The sequence below is a fragment of the Hypanus sabinus genome, chromosome 30 (assembly GCF_030144855.1).
Source record: "Hypanus sabinus isolate sHypSab1 chromosome 30, sHypSab1.hap1, whole genome shotgun sequence".
NCBI classification, from domain to species: domain Eukaryota; kingdom Metazoa; phylum Chordata; class Chondrichthyes; order Myliobatiformes; family Dasyatidae; genus Hypanus; species Hypanus sabinus.
This window is the reverse complement of record NC_082735.1, coordinates 26,627,179-26,646,427: the sequence shown is the minus strand read 5'-3', so window position 1 is coordinate 26,646,427 and position 19,249 is coordinate 26,627,179. Positions and strand designations below refer to the sequence as shown.

Sequence of the window (19,249 nt, the reverse complement as noted above, 5' to 3'; positions counted from 1 at the left end):
TAAATCATTTAAAATTGAATTGTTGCTATAACTTTTCATTCTACATGTTTTGCTAAATGTATTCAGGTTTGATTGCTAGTATCAGTGACTTCCAGCGTGAACACTGTTGAAGTGAGCTGGCACCCTTTCATTTGAACTGTCTGCCTATGAATAAACTGTTCTTTCCTTGCCCAACCATTTCCTTCCTGTGATTCAGGCTCTGCCACTCCATTGTTGCTTGTTCTGATCCTCTGGTGTGACCAACAGACCACGTATGTTTCAGGAAACAATGATGCCAAGCTGTGCTGGCTGGATTGGGTGGTTCCAAAGGCAATGCCCTTTTGCAGCCATCGCCAGCCGGGTAAGCCCCTGAACTCTGCAGACCCACTTTACGTCTGGGTGTTGATGAGGGGCAAATGCTGCCTTGACAATGGATTCTACATGGAGTTGTAGCAAGGTTCAGGCCTGCTAGGACACCTCAGCACTACGCAAGAGCATCCAGCTCTCCAACTGCACCTGCCATTGGTTCAGAAACCCCCTTCATTTGAAAGGGGATTCCCAGTCTGGGAAATGGGAGGTGGTAGTGTTCCCTTTTAATTATTTTTTCATATCGTATTTTAGCAGCTCCATTGATTTCTGATTATTTCTTTAATTGTTCTTTTTATTTTTAAAATTTTAATATTTTTCTTGATATTATTGACATTTAAAAAACTCTGAAAAGTTCTGAAAAACCTTAGTTTTATCATTTGTCAAAAGCTGCCAGATCTTTCCAGAGCTAGGCCTCGGTGTTATATTCCCTGAGGCCTACTCGTTGCTAAGGTTTCGTTGAGCCCGGCTCCCAGGTATGGAAGGTCAGCGAGATCACCAATCAGAATCTGGCCCAGTTTAGTCAGAGAAGGCGAGGACACAGATGCCAATTCTGAGCAGCAGGAAACAGCATGATCTAACCCTATGAGAGCGAGGCAGTATACCAATTTATAAAACTTTTTCCTTGTGGGAGATACTGAAGTGGGATTCCTTAATAGGCTCGACAGGAAACAAGCAATGATGCTCCTGAACATCTTTTGCCAGAATGATCTCAGCTTCCATCTCCAGTGAATTTGAATCAGCTTGTGCTGGTCATACTAAAACCAGGGTTTGGTCTGTTTCCAGTGGCGTCATTAAGAAGGCATTTTGTGCGAATAGCTCCGATGGGTAGGATTGAAGTGATTGCAGGTGATAGTGAACTCAATTAGCTCCATCGTGGGCACTAGCCTCTCCGGCACCAGGACATCTTTAAGGAACAGTGCTTCAGAAGGGTGACACCCATTATTAAGGACCCCCATCTCTCAGGACATGTCTCTTCACCACCAGGAAGGAGGTACAGGAGCCTGATGACACACACTCAGTGATTCAGGAACAGTTTCTTCCCTCCACCATCAGACTTCTGAATGGATATTGAATTCATGAACACTACCTCACTACTTTTTTCTCTTTTTGCTCTACTTACTTAATTTAACTTTCTGAAGTATATACATATATTGTAATTCACAGTTATTTTCTCTCTCGATTATCACGTATTGCATTGTACTGCTGCAGTAGCAGGGGAGAACAAGATCAGGCTCAACTGCGATGCACCTCCTGATTGAATAGTCTGCTAATATATCCACACCTCCACATTCCTTTACAACATAGGAGGCCACTCAGCCCATCAAGTCTACATCAGCTCGAAGAGCCATCCCATCCCTTCCATCAATCTTCCCTTCAACTTGTTCTCCCCCTGCATTCCCAGACATCCTATCACCCACCTACACCAAGGGCAATTTATAATAACCATTGAATCCACTGGCATGTCTGTTGGACATAAAAAGAAACATGCAGACTCCACAAAGACAGCAGCAGAAGTCAGGATTGAATCCAGGTCATTGGAGTTGTGAGTTAGTAACTATACTAGTCACACCACTTTGATGTGCCAAAACAAGTAACTTTTAACTGTGCCGTAATATACTCGGATAATAGAGTCGTCAACCTGTTGTCACCTCTCCAGATGTTTATCTTCATTCTTAGATAGTGTAAACAATGCAGGCTGTTACTTACCAGCTGCTTTACACTGTGGGATAATGTCAACAAACCCACTAATTACTGTCTAGATCAGGGGCTCCCAGCCTGGGGTGCACAGAACCCTTGCTTAATGATAATGGTCCATGGCATTAAAAAGGTTGGGAACCCCTGGGCTAGATTAACACGTGGATACTTAGAACCTGAAAATTCTTCAGTTTCGTGGATGTCTGTGAAGAGTAAGAATTTCAGGTTGTATACTGTCTACATTCTCTGATATTAAATGGAACCATTGAACCATTGTGGAAGCTACCTCTGCAGAGAAGAAGTAAAGGGAAAAGTGTTTAGAAAATGCTACCAGGTTTTTTTCCCGGAGGATTAGAGAATGGGATGAGGCTGGGGGATGTAGGAGAACATATTCCCAATTCTGTAAACAACAGATGACATGACTGCATAGGCACTTTGTAATATGCACTAACCTGTCCTCGAACTCCTGCAGCACTTGGTAAACTGTGATGTGAAGAGTCATGTTTCCATGAAAACTCTCATTTGCTCTCTTGTAGATCCTAAACTCTGCTGCAGTTACCATTTCACCTTGAGGGATTTGAGTTAAATCAAACTTAAATTCTTTCCACAGTGCCTCATGGTGAAAAACATCTTCATTGTGCTCCACTGTCAAAACAACAACAAAGAGAGAAAATGAATACATACACTTGGCTTGCAATTCCTTTATCAATGACGTTCCAGGTTTGGGAACCAGATGTGATGAGAGCGTTTCCAGTTGGAATCTGCTCCCAAGTGAAATCCCTGTTCTGCACAAGGAGGATAATAGAGAACAGTCTGTCATCAACACCAACTAAAAAGGCATAGAATTCACAGTTTAAATTACAGTAATATGTTCTTTAATGCAATGGAAGTGCAAGGGGGCATGCCTCCTTGTCAAAACTTATCCAAAGAGTGACTTTGCGGCCACAAAACAACAAACTTTACATCTTCTAAGTCAGTGATAATAAATCTGAGAATCCTGCCAGTATGTAAGTCAGGCGAAGACAAGACCGGGCTGGAGCGAATGTTGCTGCTGGTTAAACTGTTGGCTCATCTCCGGTGCGCAATGATTTGACCAAACAAATGATTGACTCCATACTTCTATTCCCAATTTCAGGGAAGATATCAACTCTGCTGAAAATTAGTCTTTAACCTGTTTACGTGATTAGATGAAATCACCATAATCACTGGTTACTGTCTAGGACTTCTTCCTCTAACCTTTTGGATGGGCTATAGTTATCGGAGGAAGGGAGCAGGTTTCTTGAAACACATTTGAGGCCCATGCTAAGAAAGGTAACAAGGAGTCAATGATCTTCCATACAGGGAGAAATAGATCAGCAGTCTGTTGCTATTATTCAACAAGACAGATTCCTTTGCATTAATCCAATGAGAAAGTAGGACATACACCTGATTTTATTAATATATTGCCTTAGCCATTACTACAAAGCCACACCAAGTCAGTTTCGGGATTACTGTTTCATTGAAATTGAACTACAGAACATAATATGCATTGGGAAAGTAATATGCTCCTAGAAAGTTTTTTTCTCTCTCTCTGGACTGTACTGTGGTTGGAGCACAGTACCCTGTATGTGTGCATGTGTGGGAGGGAGGAACAGGGTTTATCTTGCTGTTGTTATTTTGTTGCTTGTTGTGTCCTGTGTTGTTCCACCAAAACATAGCAGGCATGCTATGTTGGTGCCTCTACTACCCCTTCGGGTGTGTTGGTTGTTAATGCAAAGATGCATTTCACCGTATGTTTCAATGTATGCATGATAAGTAAATTTGAATCTTGATAATTCTCTATGTTTGTTGTTTTTTTTCAACAGGTTCTTTTGGGTTTCTTGTTTTGTGGCTGCCTGTAAGGAGACAAATCTCAAGGTGTACATACTTTGGTAATAAATGTACTTTGAACTTTGAACACAATAATTGTCAATTGTCAAATGATCTGTTATTTATTGGAGTGCCACTCCTGATATATAAGTAAAACCTTAGTAGTTTTTTATTTTATCAGCAACTCACTGTGACTTGATACTATAGTATTTTGTGTTGTGTATTTAATAGTTTGGTAATATTTGAATAACATTGGAAATATATTGTTTGAGCATTCTTTGTTGTTAACATAATTCATTACAGATTATATGTAAAAATATGTGAATGGCATATGTCATTATGCCACCACGTCATCTGTGTGCGCCTCCGTAAAGTAAGAATGAAATAGACATGTTATCCCCAGCTCTGTATTTTACTTTCAAGTAGTTTTATGTTTTGGAGCTAAAAATCATAATAGTGGCAACAAGGAAGTTTTAAAATGAACCCGCAATGTCTACCTAAACATAGAGAGTCATTAGAGTTTAAAAAAAAGTACAGCATGTTATTTTTTTTAGAAGAGGAGAAAGAGACAACCAAATTTTTTTTAAAAAGCATGGCGCGTTTTTTTTTTCGGAAGGGGAATAGAAAGACGGTTGAGTTAATAAAAGTTGGACAAAAGTCAGGGATTCATAAACAGTGAGTACCAGGTGATAACAATCTAAAATTTAAAAAAAAAACACAGAAATGGCTAGTTACATTGGAAAGATAGATGTGTTCAATCGCACAGCAGATAACTGGGTTATATATACTGAGCGTATTGAGCAGTATTTTATAGTAAACAGAATAACCAATGAGAAATGAGTGTCAGATTTTGCTGAGTGCAATTGGTAGAAGAGCAAATAGTTTGCTTCGAAGTTTAGCTGCTCCTACTAAAGTAGTCAGAATAAGCTTTACTGATATCATGAATGTAACGCAGGAACACTTAGACCTGATTGCAGAGTGTGTCCAGTTGCATAAGTGGGATCAAAACGCAAGGGGGTCCATTTCAGCTTTCATGGCTAGATTGAGGAGATTATCTGAGCACTGTCAGTTCAGTGCTCAATGATGCACTGAGAGATCGTTCAGTTTGGAGTCAGGAACGAACAAAAGTGCAGCATCAGGACGGGGCCGGCCTGCCCAAATAAATAGTGTTACCATTGTGGCAGGGGCTCACATACCCCAGGCCAATACAGAAAATGCAACAAAGTAGGACACATACTGAGTGTGGCGGGCAGGCAAAAGGAAATGGACTGCACAGGGAAGATAAAAAGTCAAGTTGCAGTTTCAAAAAGAGCACTAATCTGCGTGCTGTTGATGAACATCTGGTAAAGATGAGAATGACACAGGACATTTACAATGTGAAAATTAACAATAGACAAGCAATATGGTTTACATCAGAAGCGAACAGCAAATTGATTAAAATGTAATTGGGCACTGGCTCAATTGTTTCAGTCATTTTACAAAATGAGTATGAATGGCATTTGAAGGTACTGAACTGAAGCCTGCACATATCCCACTAAGAACGTAAACTGGAGAAAAAATAACTCCTGTGGGAATGACAGTGAAATACAACAACCAACAACCCATATTGGGTGTATGTGGTAAAAACAGGAGGCCAGCATTGTGGGGCTGTGATTGGCAGAGACAACTACAACATTATTGGAGATCCATCCACCATTTGCATGCCGCATCCCCTTACAACAGAGCCAAATGAAAGCGAATTAAGAAGAGTACTGGATGATGTCACAACAGTGTTCAAAGACGGCATTGGAAAACAAACATATCAAGGGTAAAATATTGTTAAAGGAAAATGCCACGCACAAGTTTTACAAAGCCTGTCCAGTTCCTTATAAAGTAGCCAGTGAACTAGACCGCATGGAGGCTGAAGGAATTCTTTCCAAGGGCAAAACCAGTGGTCCCAGTAGCCAAGAAGAATGGGTCTATCAGGACCTGTGGTGATTTTAAGGTCCACCATCAACCCAGTACTGAAAGTAGATCAATACCCTCTGCCCAAGATAGAGGGCATCTTAGTAAACCTTTCTGGAGGGAAACACTTCTACAAAGTGGACCTAACTGAGGTCTACCTACAGATGCTGATGGAAGAAGTGTCCAAAGTGTATAATCACCATAAATACTCACAAAGTGCTTTGTCCCTGTTCTAACGCCCTGGGAAAGGTTCCACTGACAATGTAATGGTTTTTCTGTAGAAAAACTACTAATGTAGTGGTTTTTCTGTAGTGGTGATGCACCATCAATAACTCTCTCTGAGACGTAAAGGCGAGATATCGGCTTTTATTGACTGGAAGAAGGAACAAGCAGTGGTTGACAACCATACTACATCCTGGAGACTGAGGGAGCAGCAGTGCCTCCAATCACCTTTATACCGGGGTCTGTGGGAGGAGCCACAGGAGCAGTCAGCAGGGGGGGGGGGGGGGGGTGTCCAGACAGGTAAATGTAGTTCATCACAAGTGGGTTATGGCTAGAGGTAACAGGGACCTTGGAATTTGCGCCGTCCAGTGAAGGGAGTGTTATTTTCTTGTGGCATGCCTGAGAACAAGGTGATTTGGGTCTTTCATTCGGCAAGAGATGAGGAGAGAAGATGCCAGAAAGGAGAAGTCATAGACAGCAGGACGGAGTTGGCTGGGAGTCGACAAAGCCCAGGGAAATCAATGGAGGACCAACGGCCAGGAGACCATGAGCTCTGAGGTACACATTAGATTGTTTTGTTAAAATGGGCCCTTTTCCTTTTGTTTTTCCTTACTAACCCTTCAGTCAAATTAAGAATTAAATAGCTAAATTGTTTAATTGCGTGTGGTGTACTTCCTGTTGTTTCGTAGTACTGATTTGTAACGGGGCATCAGGTCACACAGCATCCACACAAACAAGAGGTTTTACATCCCAGATTTCACACGTTTGGCGGGGCCAGAGACCGTCTTCCCTAGACTAACGCCACTGGCCAAACCTGAGGGTTGCCCTATAATGGGCTTATGTTTGGGGTAGCACCTGGACCGGCACTCTGGCAGAAAGCCAAGGACCAGGTGACGCGAGACTGTCCAGACACTCCGTGTTATCTGGATGACATCTTTGTTACTGGTAAGGATGACACGGAACAGCCCCCAAATCTCAAGACAGTGTTGAAAAAGATTTGGAGATCATGGGCTCAGAGCATGACCCAGCAAATGTGAATTCTTTAAACCAAACATCACTTCCTGCGGCCACAATATTGACGCACAACGTTTACACAAGTGTGCTGAGAAAATTCAAGCAGTGGTGGATGCCCCAAGGCCGAAGGATTTGCCACAGTTGAGGTCCTTTTTAGGATTTGTCAATTACTACAGTTCTGCCAAATCTGGCTACTGTGCTCCACCCCTTGAACTCATTACTACAGATCAGGAAGAAATGGCCATGGACAAAGCAATGTCCAAAGGACAAAGGAAGTGATGACATCAGATCTGTGCTCACACTTTATGATCCACATCGACCAGTGAATCTTGACTGTGACACCGCACAATATGATATACAGCAGGTACTGTCATGTCACTTGTCAATGAGTGATGGAAGTGAATGCCCCATAGACTTTGCATCAAGTCTCCTACCCACTGCAGATAAGAATTATACTCACATTAAAAAAGGGCCTTGAGTCTGGTTTTGTGTACAAAATGTTTCAACCAGTACCTGAATAGGAGAGAGCTCACCCTCATTACCTATCATCAACCACTAGTGTCCATTTTCAAACCACAGAATAGTGTTCCACCAGCAGCAACAGCATGAATGCAGAGATGGGCTCTGTTACTTGGAGGACACAATTATAAGATCAAATTCAAGAGGACAGCTAGTCATGGAAATGCTGATGGATTGTCGCATTTACCCTTGGAAGAGAAAATACTCGAAACATTTACAAAAGAGGACACTCCTCTTGATATATTCTCCCTCAGCAAAGGCTGAGGAAAGTCCATCTCCCACCCACCCCCATCCTCACCACATTCTACAGGGGTTGTATTGAGAGCATCCTGAGCAGCTGCATCACTGCCTGGTTTGGAAATTGCACCATCTCGGATCGCAAGACCCTGCAGTAAATAGTAAGGTCAGCTGAGATCATCGGGGTCTCTCTTCCTGCCATCACAGACATTTACACTACACGCTGCATCTGCAAAGCAAACAGCATTATGAAGGACCCCATGCACCCCTCATACAAACTCTTCTCCCTCCTGCCATCTGGGAAAAGGCACTGAAGCATTCGGGCTCTTACGACCAGACTGGGTAACAGTTTCCTCCCCCAAGCCATCAGACTCCTCAATACCCAGAGACTGGACTAACACCAACTTACTGCCCTCTACTGTGCCTATTGTCTTGTTTATTATTTATTGTAATGCCTGCACTGTTGTGTGCACTTTATGCAGTCCTGGGTAGGTCTGTAGTCTAGTGTAGTTTTTTCTGTGTTGCTTTTACGTAGTTCAGTGTAGTTTTTGTATTGTTTCATGTAGCACCATGGTCCTGAAAAACGTTGTCTCATTTTTACTGTGTACTGTACCAGCAGTTATGGTTGAAGTGACAATAAAAAGTGACTTGACTCGACTAACGCAAATTGAAAGTCTGCCTACCATGGCAGAGATGACCCAGTGGAAAACTGGAAAGGGTCCCCCCGTCACTATCTCAGGTCTACACGGCCAGCCAAAATGGCTGGAATGTGCAAGATATCCCAGTTCCCTTATTTTTACCGGCACTGGGTTGAACTTGCCCTTGATGGGGGTTGCCTTGTGTGGGGGTTGAGAGTTGTTGTAACATCAAGGCTGAGAGCTAAAGCACTGGAGGACCTACACGCCAGTCACCTAGGCACGGTCAAATGTAAGGCTTTGGCTCAAAGCTTTGTCTGGGAGACCCAGGATAGATCAGCAGGTTGAGCAGCTTGCCATGCACTGTTCATGATGCCAACATGCTCAGAGCTGTCAGAACCACTTCCTGAAGTCCCAGAGGAGATCCCTACAGCCACCACGGAGAAGGCCACAGAACCTGAGACTGCTTCACAGCCACAAGTCTCCCCTGCCAGGCAGAGTGACCCTCCTAACCCCTCTTGTCAGGAAAGACATTAACATACAACAGTAAGAAATCCTCCGCAGTGATTAAGACTTTAGACCTGAATAGGACAATTTAAAATGTACTGTGCTGTGGATGCCTATAGAGTAGTTGTATTATATGGTACCGTGTGTGTGTGTGTAAGATGACCAGAGAGCAATACATTACATCCTTGAGTTGAGATGCATTCTACATGGAGTTGGAGTTTATAGCTAAGCAGAGAGGAGTGTTGTGTATATAATACTTCAGTAATATTGTAAATATATTGTTTTGTTAAGCTTTCTTTGTTTTCATAATTTATTATGGGTGATATGTAAAAGTATGTGAATGGCATATGTCATCACGTCACCATGTCATAAGCGCGCACCTCGTAAAGTAAGAATGAAGTAGACACGTTATCCCTGGCTCCATGTTTTTCTTTCAATTAGTTTTATGTTTTGGATTTACAAAACATGACATTTTGGGGCAGTAAACAGTTTGATGAAGGAACGATAAAATACTCTGATTTACCGCAGCCATCATGTTCCACAATGCAGTAACCTCACCTTCCACTGATCTAATTTCCTTCCTTAAAAGCAAAGGGAGGGCAGCAAATTCACAAACCAGAACGAAACCCAGAAGCATAATTATAGGAATGGTCAACTTTTAAAAATAAACTCTTAGAAAGAAGGAATTAATTAAAGGGCAAAAAAACAGGGTGTGCTTTAGAAATAAAAAGGTTATTGATTTCATGATTTTCAAAACCAAGTGCTTTATTCGGAAGCCAGGATGACATTTGATCTGACTGTTTTTGGATCTACCTCCCAGAAATGGACAGGACATGAGGATGCAGCGAGGTTCTGTCAGTTGATATGGGTCAAAATTGAGAATTACAGATATAAATCGAGCTTGTATTCATTTGCAACAAGTTAAATAGAATCCAGCCCCAACCATAAAGGTGGCTCTCCTCCAGATAGAATTAATCAGCCTCATGATTATTTGCTAATTGTGAGCAATGCCCACCAAATACTGGGGTAGCTCAACAAATCAGGCAGCTTCTAAGGAAGGAAATAAACAGTTGACGTTTTGGGCTGAGACCAAAACTGGGAGGATGCCAACATTTGAAAGAACATCTCCAAGTAGCATTAACTGCCCTGAACAATGTTTTAGTAGAATTGACAGCTCTTTACAAATTGCTTCAACAAAGCTGTTTGAAAACAGTTGAAGCACTGCAGTATGCAAAAGCAAAAATTAACAAGCAATGCGCGCGCGCGCACGCACACACACACGCACACGCACACACACACACACACACACACACACACACACACACACACACACACACACACACACACACACACACACACACACAATGCTGGAGGAACTCAGCAGGAAATCAGATGAACAAGTTACAGCCACAATATCCTAGTGATTCTGAGTGGCAAGGTGAAATTGTCGGTTTGCATCTATCAGTTCTGATGTCAATACAGTGCCTATTATTTGATTCATTCAACATGTGTGTAGACACTTGGCTAATCGATTTCCTGATGATGAGTTAAGAGAATTGCAAGCTTTTGACCTTGTTGCTGTTGCAAACGCAACCAATTTTGAATTTGGAGACGAGAATACAACTGACAAAACAAAATACTCAGTTACCTGTTATGAACTGTGACGAAAGTGTTGCCTCAAAAATGTCACAGCAATACAATGATTTCAAATTTGTCATCTCTGAGGAAGTTAAAACTGGTTCAATTAAGAGGTTCATCATATGCTTTTTGGGTGGTGGGGGGAGATACGTCTCTACCAAAGAAGATGTCAGGTGCTCCTTCCCTCAGCTAGCCTGAAGGTCACCATTCAGCAAGGTGTGAGACCTGGTTAGCCCCCTGATCAGGGTCACATGAAGCCTTGGGAGCAGGTGGTGGGTGGTCGTATGAGCAACTGGGGCATATCGCAAGTCCTGGTTATGCAATCACTGACACCAGGCAGACAATCTCTGAAGAGTGTTGATAATGGCTGGGGTCACCATTTTGTAAAGACACTGCCCAGAAGAAGGCAATGGCAAACCACATCTGTAGAAACATTTGCCAAGAACAAGCATGGTCATGAGACCATGATTGCCGATGTCATACGACATGGCACATAGTGGTGATGAAGATGAAGTATATGCATATTAGAAAAAAATCAAAAAAAAAGCTGGAGTGGGTGTGGTATAAGCCCCTGCCCTAGATATTCCACTGTTGAGAACCTGCCTCAAAGCATTGCTGCTGCTTAGGGCACGCCAGCACCATCCTGTTATCCTTGCACGATTATGATAGCTGAGATTTTGAAGTGGAGATCACAATAAAACCACAAGCATCCATTAACATTCCTCATTGTCACTAGAAACAACTTCTGGATTCTTTCCCGCCGAAAGAATCGGCCCGAAACGTCGACTGCACTTTTTTCCACAGATGCTGCCTGGCCTGCTGAGTTCGTCCAGCATTTTGTGTGCGTTGCTTTTATTTCCAGCATTTGCAGGTTTTCTCTTGTCTGGATTCTTTTGCACGCACATGCCAACAGAATGGTCCCAAGGGTAGATTATTCATGGCAGTTCTCCACCCCAGGCTCTGACACTGATCTCATGAATTCGAGTGAGACAACGTTTCAGTGGAGAGGAATGTCCGTAATAAATGAAGGAAAATAATATTTCAGCTGAATTTCTTAAATAAGATGTGTGTATTTAAATGCTTTAAGCATCTTATATTCACACTTTAACATCTAGAATGTATTTAAATAGCTTTTGTGAATGTTTTTGCAAATCATGAACACAAGAAATTCAGCAGATGCTGGAACTCCAAAGCAACACACACAAGGTGCTGGAGGAACTCAGCAGGTCAGGCAGCATCCATGGAAATAAATAAACAGTTGATGTCTCGGGCCGAGACCCTTCCTCAGGAATGTAAAGGAAGAAGGAAGACATTGAAGCGTCGACTGTTTATTCACTTCGATGCATGCTGCCTCACCTGCTGAGCTCCCCCAGCATCTTGTGTGTGCTGCTTTTGCAGTTCAATGCTTTGACGGTTCAGTGGATGGGGCTTGGGTTGCTGTGAGAGCTTTTCCGTTTTGGAGGAGGGGGTTTTGATTTCTTTGTGTAATAGTTCAGTCCCTTGGAGCCAGCTAGGTTGATGGCTGTTATTCTCCTGATGTTGGTGATTGAGGTTAATTTTTCCAACTCAGTCAGTAGGTTGTTATTCCCACAGCCTCAGCCCCGATCTCCAGCAGCATCTGACCGTCGAATTCAGCAGGCAAGTAAAGTTCCCTGACTTCATCGCATCATCATCCCTGAGGCCTGACACGGTCGTTTGGTCAGAAACCTCGGAGCAGGTGGTCATGGTAGAACTGACAGTTCCTCGGGAAGACGGAATTGAGGAGGCGTTTGAGCGCAAGAAGGCCGAATTCCAGGAGCAGTGCCCGAGACGGGGGCGGAGGGCACGATATAGAAGCAGGGTGGAGACGTTCTGCTGGCTGTTCTCTGTGCAGAACCTACTCTCTTCTCGGCTGCAAAAAAAAGCCATCAGGGCGGTTACAGAGGCAGCTGAGCGAGCCTCCAGATAACTATGGATCAAGTGTGCCCGTGGACCAATGCTGCTGGGCCATAAGCCGGGGCCTGATCAACCCTGGATGGGTCAGCAGGGTAAGGGTGTCTGATGTTGAAAGGCCCAAAACACCAGATGACTCCAGGTTACATCAATGATGATGGGTCTAAGCACATCCTAGGATGTACCTCAGCGTCTAGTAGGTTTTTTCAAGTGGCATTTGGTGTGTTAAAGAATGTAGTCATCGGTTGAGGTTAGTGACAACCAACAGGAGGTGTCATTCGCGTTTGGCCCAATGCCATTAGTCTTCAAGGATTTTGATATTAGTATGGAGGATTTGCTTCCTTTAGACAGTATAGCATTTGATCTTCATTGGGTCTTCATTGCTGGTGGGACAAGACAAACCCAGGAGTGGTGAAGGAGTCAGGGACGTTGCCTGGAAAGGTAAGATTCTGCGAGTACAATTGTATCACACTTAGCCACTTTATGGGACAGCTCTCCCGATTTTGGCCCCAGTCCTCAGATGAGCATTTAGTGGAGCTATTAGTGCCGGCGTGCCTTTGTCATATTCCCATTGAGGCTGACGCTGGGTGGTCTGTTTGGCTTCAGTTTTATTTTTGTAACGGTGATCCTCTGTGAGAATTTAAAAAATCCTTAAACTGATTTCAAATTAGAAGGTTCAGGCGTAGGAGTAGTTTCTCTATTTGTGCCCTTGTACCCCCCGCAATTCTTAAAAATAAAAAAATATTTTTATATGACTAGTGAGAAGATTGACCATCTGGTGTGACGGGAGGCCTAGTTGAGGATGGTAATGATCCAAGTGCTGGAACACCTGAGACTAGAATCAAGACACGATTCCGAGACTGAGACGAGAACAGGGTTCTTGACCAGATGCTAGATGAGAACCCAACAAGACTAGATGAGAATCCAAACAATACAGAAATCCTAAACGCAATTGCAGATAGAACTAAAGCCGAGCTGACGAACAGAGGCCCTGAACCTGAGTTCAGGTGCTCTTTAAATATCCAAAGCAAGGTGCCAAAACATGGCTGCCAGTTAGCGGGGGTTGGGCCAGAGTGATGTACCATCAGTAACTCTCAGAGACGTGAGGTGAGAGACAGGCTTTTATTAGCTGGAAGAGAGCATCGTCAGCAGCAAGGGACCATCACACAACATCCTGGAGACTGAGGGAGGAGCAGTGCCTCCAATCGCCTTTATACAGGGGTCTGTGGGAGGAGTCACAGGAGCAGTCAGCAGATGGGGAGGGGCGTGTCCAGACAGGTATATGTAGTTCACCACACAGTCTTTAAAGCGGCATTGCCAGCTAGTCATACTCCGGAGAATCGGAGCGTCTAAACCCCGGAGAATGGCGCTGTCAGGTGTATACTGTAACATTTAGAGCGCTCCAATGCAAAATACATGGGAGACAGCAAAATGATTTCTGGGAACTGTGTCCCTAAATAATCTTGACCAGGCAAAACCCAGAAATATAATAAAAATGCAAAAATAATGAGGAGACTTCAAGCCCTTAACTTTCGAGATTACAGGCCTTTTGAAATCACCTTCTTATACAATGGGAATAATCTCAAAAGGGGAGCTCATCATTTCTGACTGGATAGTTACAATGTTCTAACTACAATTTATGCTCAACTTGTTCAGAAATCACAAATTATAGCTGATAATGCTTAAAATATCTTGCTTTAATGACTGAATCTGAAAGCAAAATGATGACATGTATGGGTGGAGTTTCCTTGTTGTTGAATGCTGTGTGAGCTTTTCCTAGATCTCTAGCTATTTTACTAAACCGCCATGGTTAAGTAAATAGATCCTGTTTCAGTTAATTATTAGGATGTAATATTTAGATTTTTAGTAACGGCATGCTAGTTGCACAGTTGCTAAGTTATTTCACTAGAACTGCCTATGTATTCACTGGCTGCGGTTTAGGGTTTTTGCTTGTATGAAGTATTTAGTACCATCCTGAAGATGAAAATAATTTTAAGTAGTGGAAAGGTGCTGTCCATCATTAAGGACCCCCCATGCCCTCTTCTCATTGCTACATCAGGAGGAAGGTACAGAAGCCTGAAAGCACACACTCAGCCATTCAGGAACAGCTTCTTCCCCTCTGCCATCCACTTCCTGGAAGGACATTGAACCCAGGAACACTACCTCACCACATTTTTTATTTCTATTTTTTGCACTACTTATTTAATTTAACTATATATACTTACTTATTGCAATTCACAGTTTTTTCTCTCTATTACTATGTACTGCTGCTGCAAAATTAACAAATTTCACAATGTATGGTGGTGATGTTAAACCTGATTCTGATGTTATAAAATTGGAAACGAATTTCAAATGTAGAATTTCTTTAACATACATAATGAAATTTTAAACACTACTTCGACACATTATTTAAGTCACAGTACAATAAGAGTATTAACACTAGTGGTGCAGATCAGTACATTCCTCACATTTTTTTATTTTCAACTGTGGTTTAAAAGCAGGAAGCCACTGTTTTGTTCATCAAACATTTTCAAATGTGTGAGTGGAGATTAATATTGACAGAAATGCTTCTCAGCCACACACACCTCACACACACACACACGCGGTGAAATGTTGAATCAGAAGATGGTGACTTGGCGGACTTTGTAGGAATCTATACATTGCTTCTCATTGATTGGTTTTATCCAAACAGGATTACAGCTTGACAAACTGCTCAGGAGGTGAGAATGAATGGCATCTTCAAACCGTCGAAGACAGGAATGCAGATTTACTGCTCCTTGGACAGAATTCACAACCGCACAGCTCAGTGGAAGAAGAGAAAAAAAATCACATTCCGAGCCCGAAGGTATTTCCTGATGATCAAATTATTATTAGAAAAAATACGCTTTGGCTCTCCAAGGACACAAGGAGTAAAATCACAGGGTTAAGGAAAAGCATTTGAGCTACTGCAACCCAGAATTTGAATTTATGTTGCAAGGAGAGTTGTTCTGTTGTTCTGCTTGGATGCTCCATGTTGTTGACTTTCTTCACATTAATCTCCTTCCGCATTATTTCCCTCCCCTTGTCCTGCCAAACACCCCTCTATCACAGGGGTTCCCAACCTGCTGTCCTCGGACCCTTTGGCTAATGGTGGGGGTTGTGTTGTGGGTTTTCGCAAATAAAACAAAGTGAAGCATTTTATGTTTAATAAAAACCTAGCAACTCATTCAATGTACTCCAAACACTGAACACAAAGAAGTGTGGTAACAGAACTGCACGTAATATATTTACGACTGACCCCCAACTCTTAAAGTGAACCCCACTCAATGTCAATGGTTGTGAATTATGTATGTTTCCACCAAATACATTACCCTACTGTGTAATTAATTTTTCAATAATATGTGTAATCTTGCATACAGTGCCTATAAAAAGTATTCCCCACTCCATGGAAATTTCCACATTTTATTGTTTTACAACATTGGATCACAGTGGATTTAATTTGGCTTTTTTTTACAATGATCAACAGAAAAAGAATGTTTTTTTTTCATGCTGGAGTGAAAACAGATCTCTACAAAGTGATCTAAATTAATTACAAATATAAAACACAAAACAGTTGATTGCATAAGTATTCACCCCCCCCTTTAATACAACACACCAAATCTTCGCTAGTGTAGCCATTGTTTTAGAAGTCGCATAATTAGTTAAATGGAGATCTGTTTCTGGAAACCTGTGAGCAGTCAAGGTGTTTCAGTTGACTGGAGTAAAAATATACCTGTCCAACTGCTGGTGAGTCAGTATCCTGGCAAAAACTACACCATGAAGACAAAAGAACACTCCAAACAACTCCGCACAAAGGTTATTGAAAAGCACGAGTCAGGAGATGGATACAAGGAAGTTTCCAAGTCACTGAATATCACTTGGAGTACAATGAAGTCAATCACCAAGAAATGGAAAGAATATGATACAGCTCTAAATCTTCCTAGAGCAGGCAGTCCTCAAAAACAGAGTGACTGTGCAAGAAGGGGACTAGCGATGGAGGCCACCTAGAAATCTATGACAGCTCTGGAGGTTCAGTGGCTGAGGTGGGAGAGACTGCGCATACAACTGTCGTCCGGTGCTTCACCGGTCGCAGCTTTATGGGAGAGTGGGAAAGAAAAAGCCACTGTTGAAAAAAAACTCTTATGAAATCTCAGCTAGAGTTTGCCAGAAGCATGTGGGAAGCTCTGAAGTCAGCTGGAAGGAGGTTCTGTGGTCTGATGAAACCTAAATTGAGCTTTTTGGCCAGCAGACTAAACATTATGTTTGGCATAAGCCAAACACTGCACATAATCAAAAACACACCATCCCTACCATGAAGCATGGTAGTAGCTGCATCATGCTGTGGGGATGCTTCACTGCAGTAGGCCCTGGAAGGCTTGTGAAGGTGGAGGGTAAAATGAATGCAGCAAAATACAGGGAAATCCTGGAGGAAAACCTGATGCAGTCTGCAGGAGAACTGTGACTTGGGAGAAGATTTGTTTTCCAGCAAGACAATGACCTCAAGCACAAAGCCAAAGCTGCACAGGAATGGCTTAAAATCAACAAAGTCAATGTCCTGGACTGGCCAAGTCAGAGTCCAGACCTCAATCCAATTGAGAATTTGTGGCTGGTGCTGAAAAGGGCTGTTCAATCATGATTCCCATGCAATCTGACAGAGCCTGAGCAGTTTTGTAAAGAAGAATGGGGAAAAATTGCAGTGTCCAGGTGTGCAAAGCTGATAGAGACCTATCCACACAGACTCAAGGCTGTAATTGCAGCCAAAGGTGCATCAACTAAATACTGACTTGAAGGGGGTGAGCAATTATGCAATCAATTATTTTGTGTTTTATATTTGTAATTAATTTAGATTACTTTGTAGGGATCTGTTTTCACTTTGAAGCAAAAGAGTCTTTTTCTGTTGATCAATGTCAAAAAAAGCCAAATTAATTCCACAGTGATTCAATATTGTAAAACAATAAAACATGAAAATTTCTGGGTTGAGGGGTGAATTATTTTTGTAGGTACTGTATAGTTTGGTTAAGCATTTTGTTAATTTAAATAATTAATTACAGGTTATCTGTAAAAATATGTTAATTGCATACACTATCTTGTTACCATGTGATAAGTGCATGCCTCACTTGGAGTAAACTTGAATTTATATCCGTAAGCCTGGACTCAACTATTAATTTAATATTTTGAAGTTACAAAGCATAACAGTAGGAATCCAGGGCAAAAACAAAACATTAGATGGCTTAGCATCCGGCTCTCTCATTTCTCCATAATCTGAGCCAGAGTATCTCCTGCTCCCTTTAGTCACCAGGCTCATGGCAAAATGTTACGAACCAATGTGTTACACATAATAAAAGTGGGATTGAAAGTGTGGCTGGGTATTAGTAGGCATATCACCCAGGGAAGATGGATTATCAAAGTTTTACTCTAGTCCTTAATTACCTTTCTTTTCTCTTCGACATCAGCATCTTGAAATCTCCTCAGCCCTTTCCTGATGGTAGTTGCATGGCTGTGGTATGGGTCAGTAAGCAGGGGGTAAGCACACATGGTAAGGGTGAGCCTGCCTTTGGGCATCTGCTGTCGCCATCTTGCACTTGCAGCTGGCTCTGACCCCAGAGGCAAGACCGGCTCCACCGCTGTCATGAGATGCGGACGCAAGAATGGGATCTGCCCTCGAAACAGCTGGGAAAACTTTGACCTCTGGCTCAACTACACCCTGGCTTTGCCAGTGGTCATATCTGCCGAGAAAAACTGAATGCTCTAAAACTGAACGCTGACAAACTAAAAAAAAAATCAAAATCTATAATTTAAAAGCAACAATTAAAAATAAACACAAGAGGTTCTGCAAGTGCTGTAACTTTTTAGCAACACACACACACACGCACACGCACATGCACATGCACACACACCATGCTATAGATCAGGAAACATCTACAAAGGGGAATAAACAGTCAACCTTCTGGGCTAAGCGCCTTCATCAGGGTGGAAAGGAAGGGGGCAGAAGCCAGAATAAGAAGATGGTGGGGTGGCGGGGGGGGGGGGGGGGTTTGTACAAGTTTACAGGTGATCGGTATAACCAGCTGAGTGGGAAGGTGGGTAGGTGGGGGAAGGGTTGATGAAATAAGAAGCTGGGAAGCGATGGGAAGATGACAAAGGAATCTGATACATGGGAAGAGTAGACCTCGGAGGAAAGGGAAGGATTAAAAATATTAAACATGATTAGAAACTAATTTGCTTCAAACATCTTTAAAAACAAAACATTTAGCTAAATTAGATTATTTCCAAAATATATCAATTACACAGTCCCTCAAATGAGCCATGAAAATGTAATGGGGAAAGTTCTATGTGGAAGGGGGGGCATTTAAACCATCAAATCTGGGCCAGATGCAAACGAACAAATCAGCGTAATTCTGCCATCTGACACTTGGGCCTTGATCATGACCCTGCAACTGAAAAGTCAAGTACCCTCTTAAATAGGACGGGTGTTCCTGCCCCTATCACCCTTTCTGGCAGCTGGTCCTCACGCTCTCTGTCCAGGGTAGGTTCAGAAGGTGGAGCACAGGCGCTGGGGAACCGCCACAACTTCACACAGAGTTGGAAGATATTCTCGAGCAGGAAATGAGAGCTCATCAAGATTGGGACTCCTGTGCTTGCTAAATCATGTTGCAGTAACACGCAAGCAGTGGAAGGCCAGCTGTTTCACT

At 42.5% G+C, this 19,249-nt stretch overlaps 1 protein-coding gene across 1 annotated transcript in view; it reads right to left on the bottom strand.

The window, feature by feature from the left end:
* LOC132383463 (bone morphogenetic protein 7-like) overlaps positions 1–19,249 on the bottom strand; it is a 195,361-nt gene that overhangs the window by 20,871 nt on the left and 155,241 nt on the right. The window contains exon 2 of the mRNA XM_059954442.1: positions 2,496–2,688. Within this exon, the coding sequence (XP_059810425.1) occupies positions 2,496–2,688 (193 nt within the window). The remainder of the gene's footprint in view (positions 1–2,495; positions 2,689–19,249) is intronic.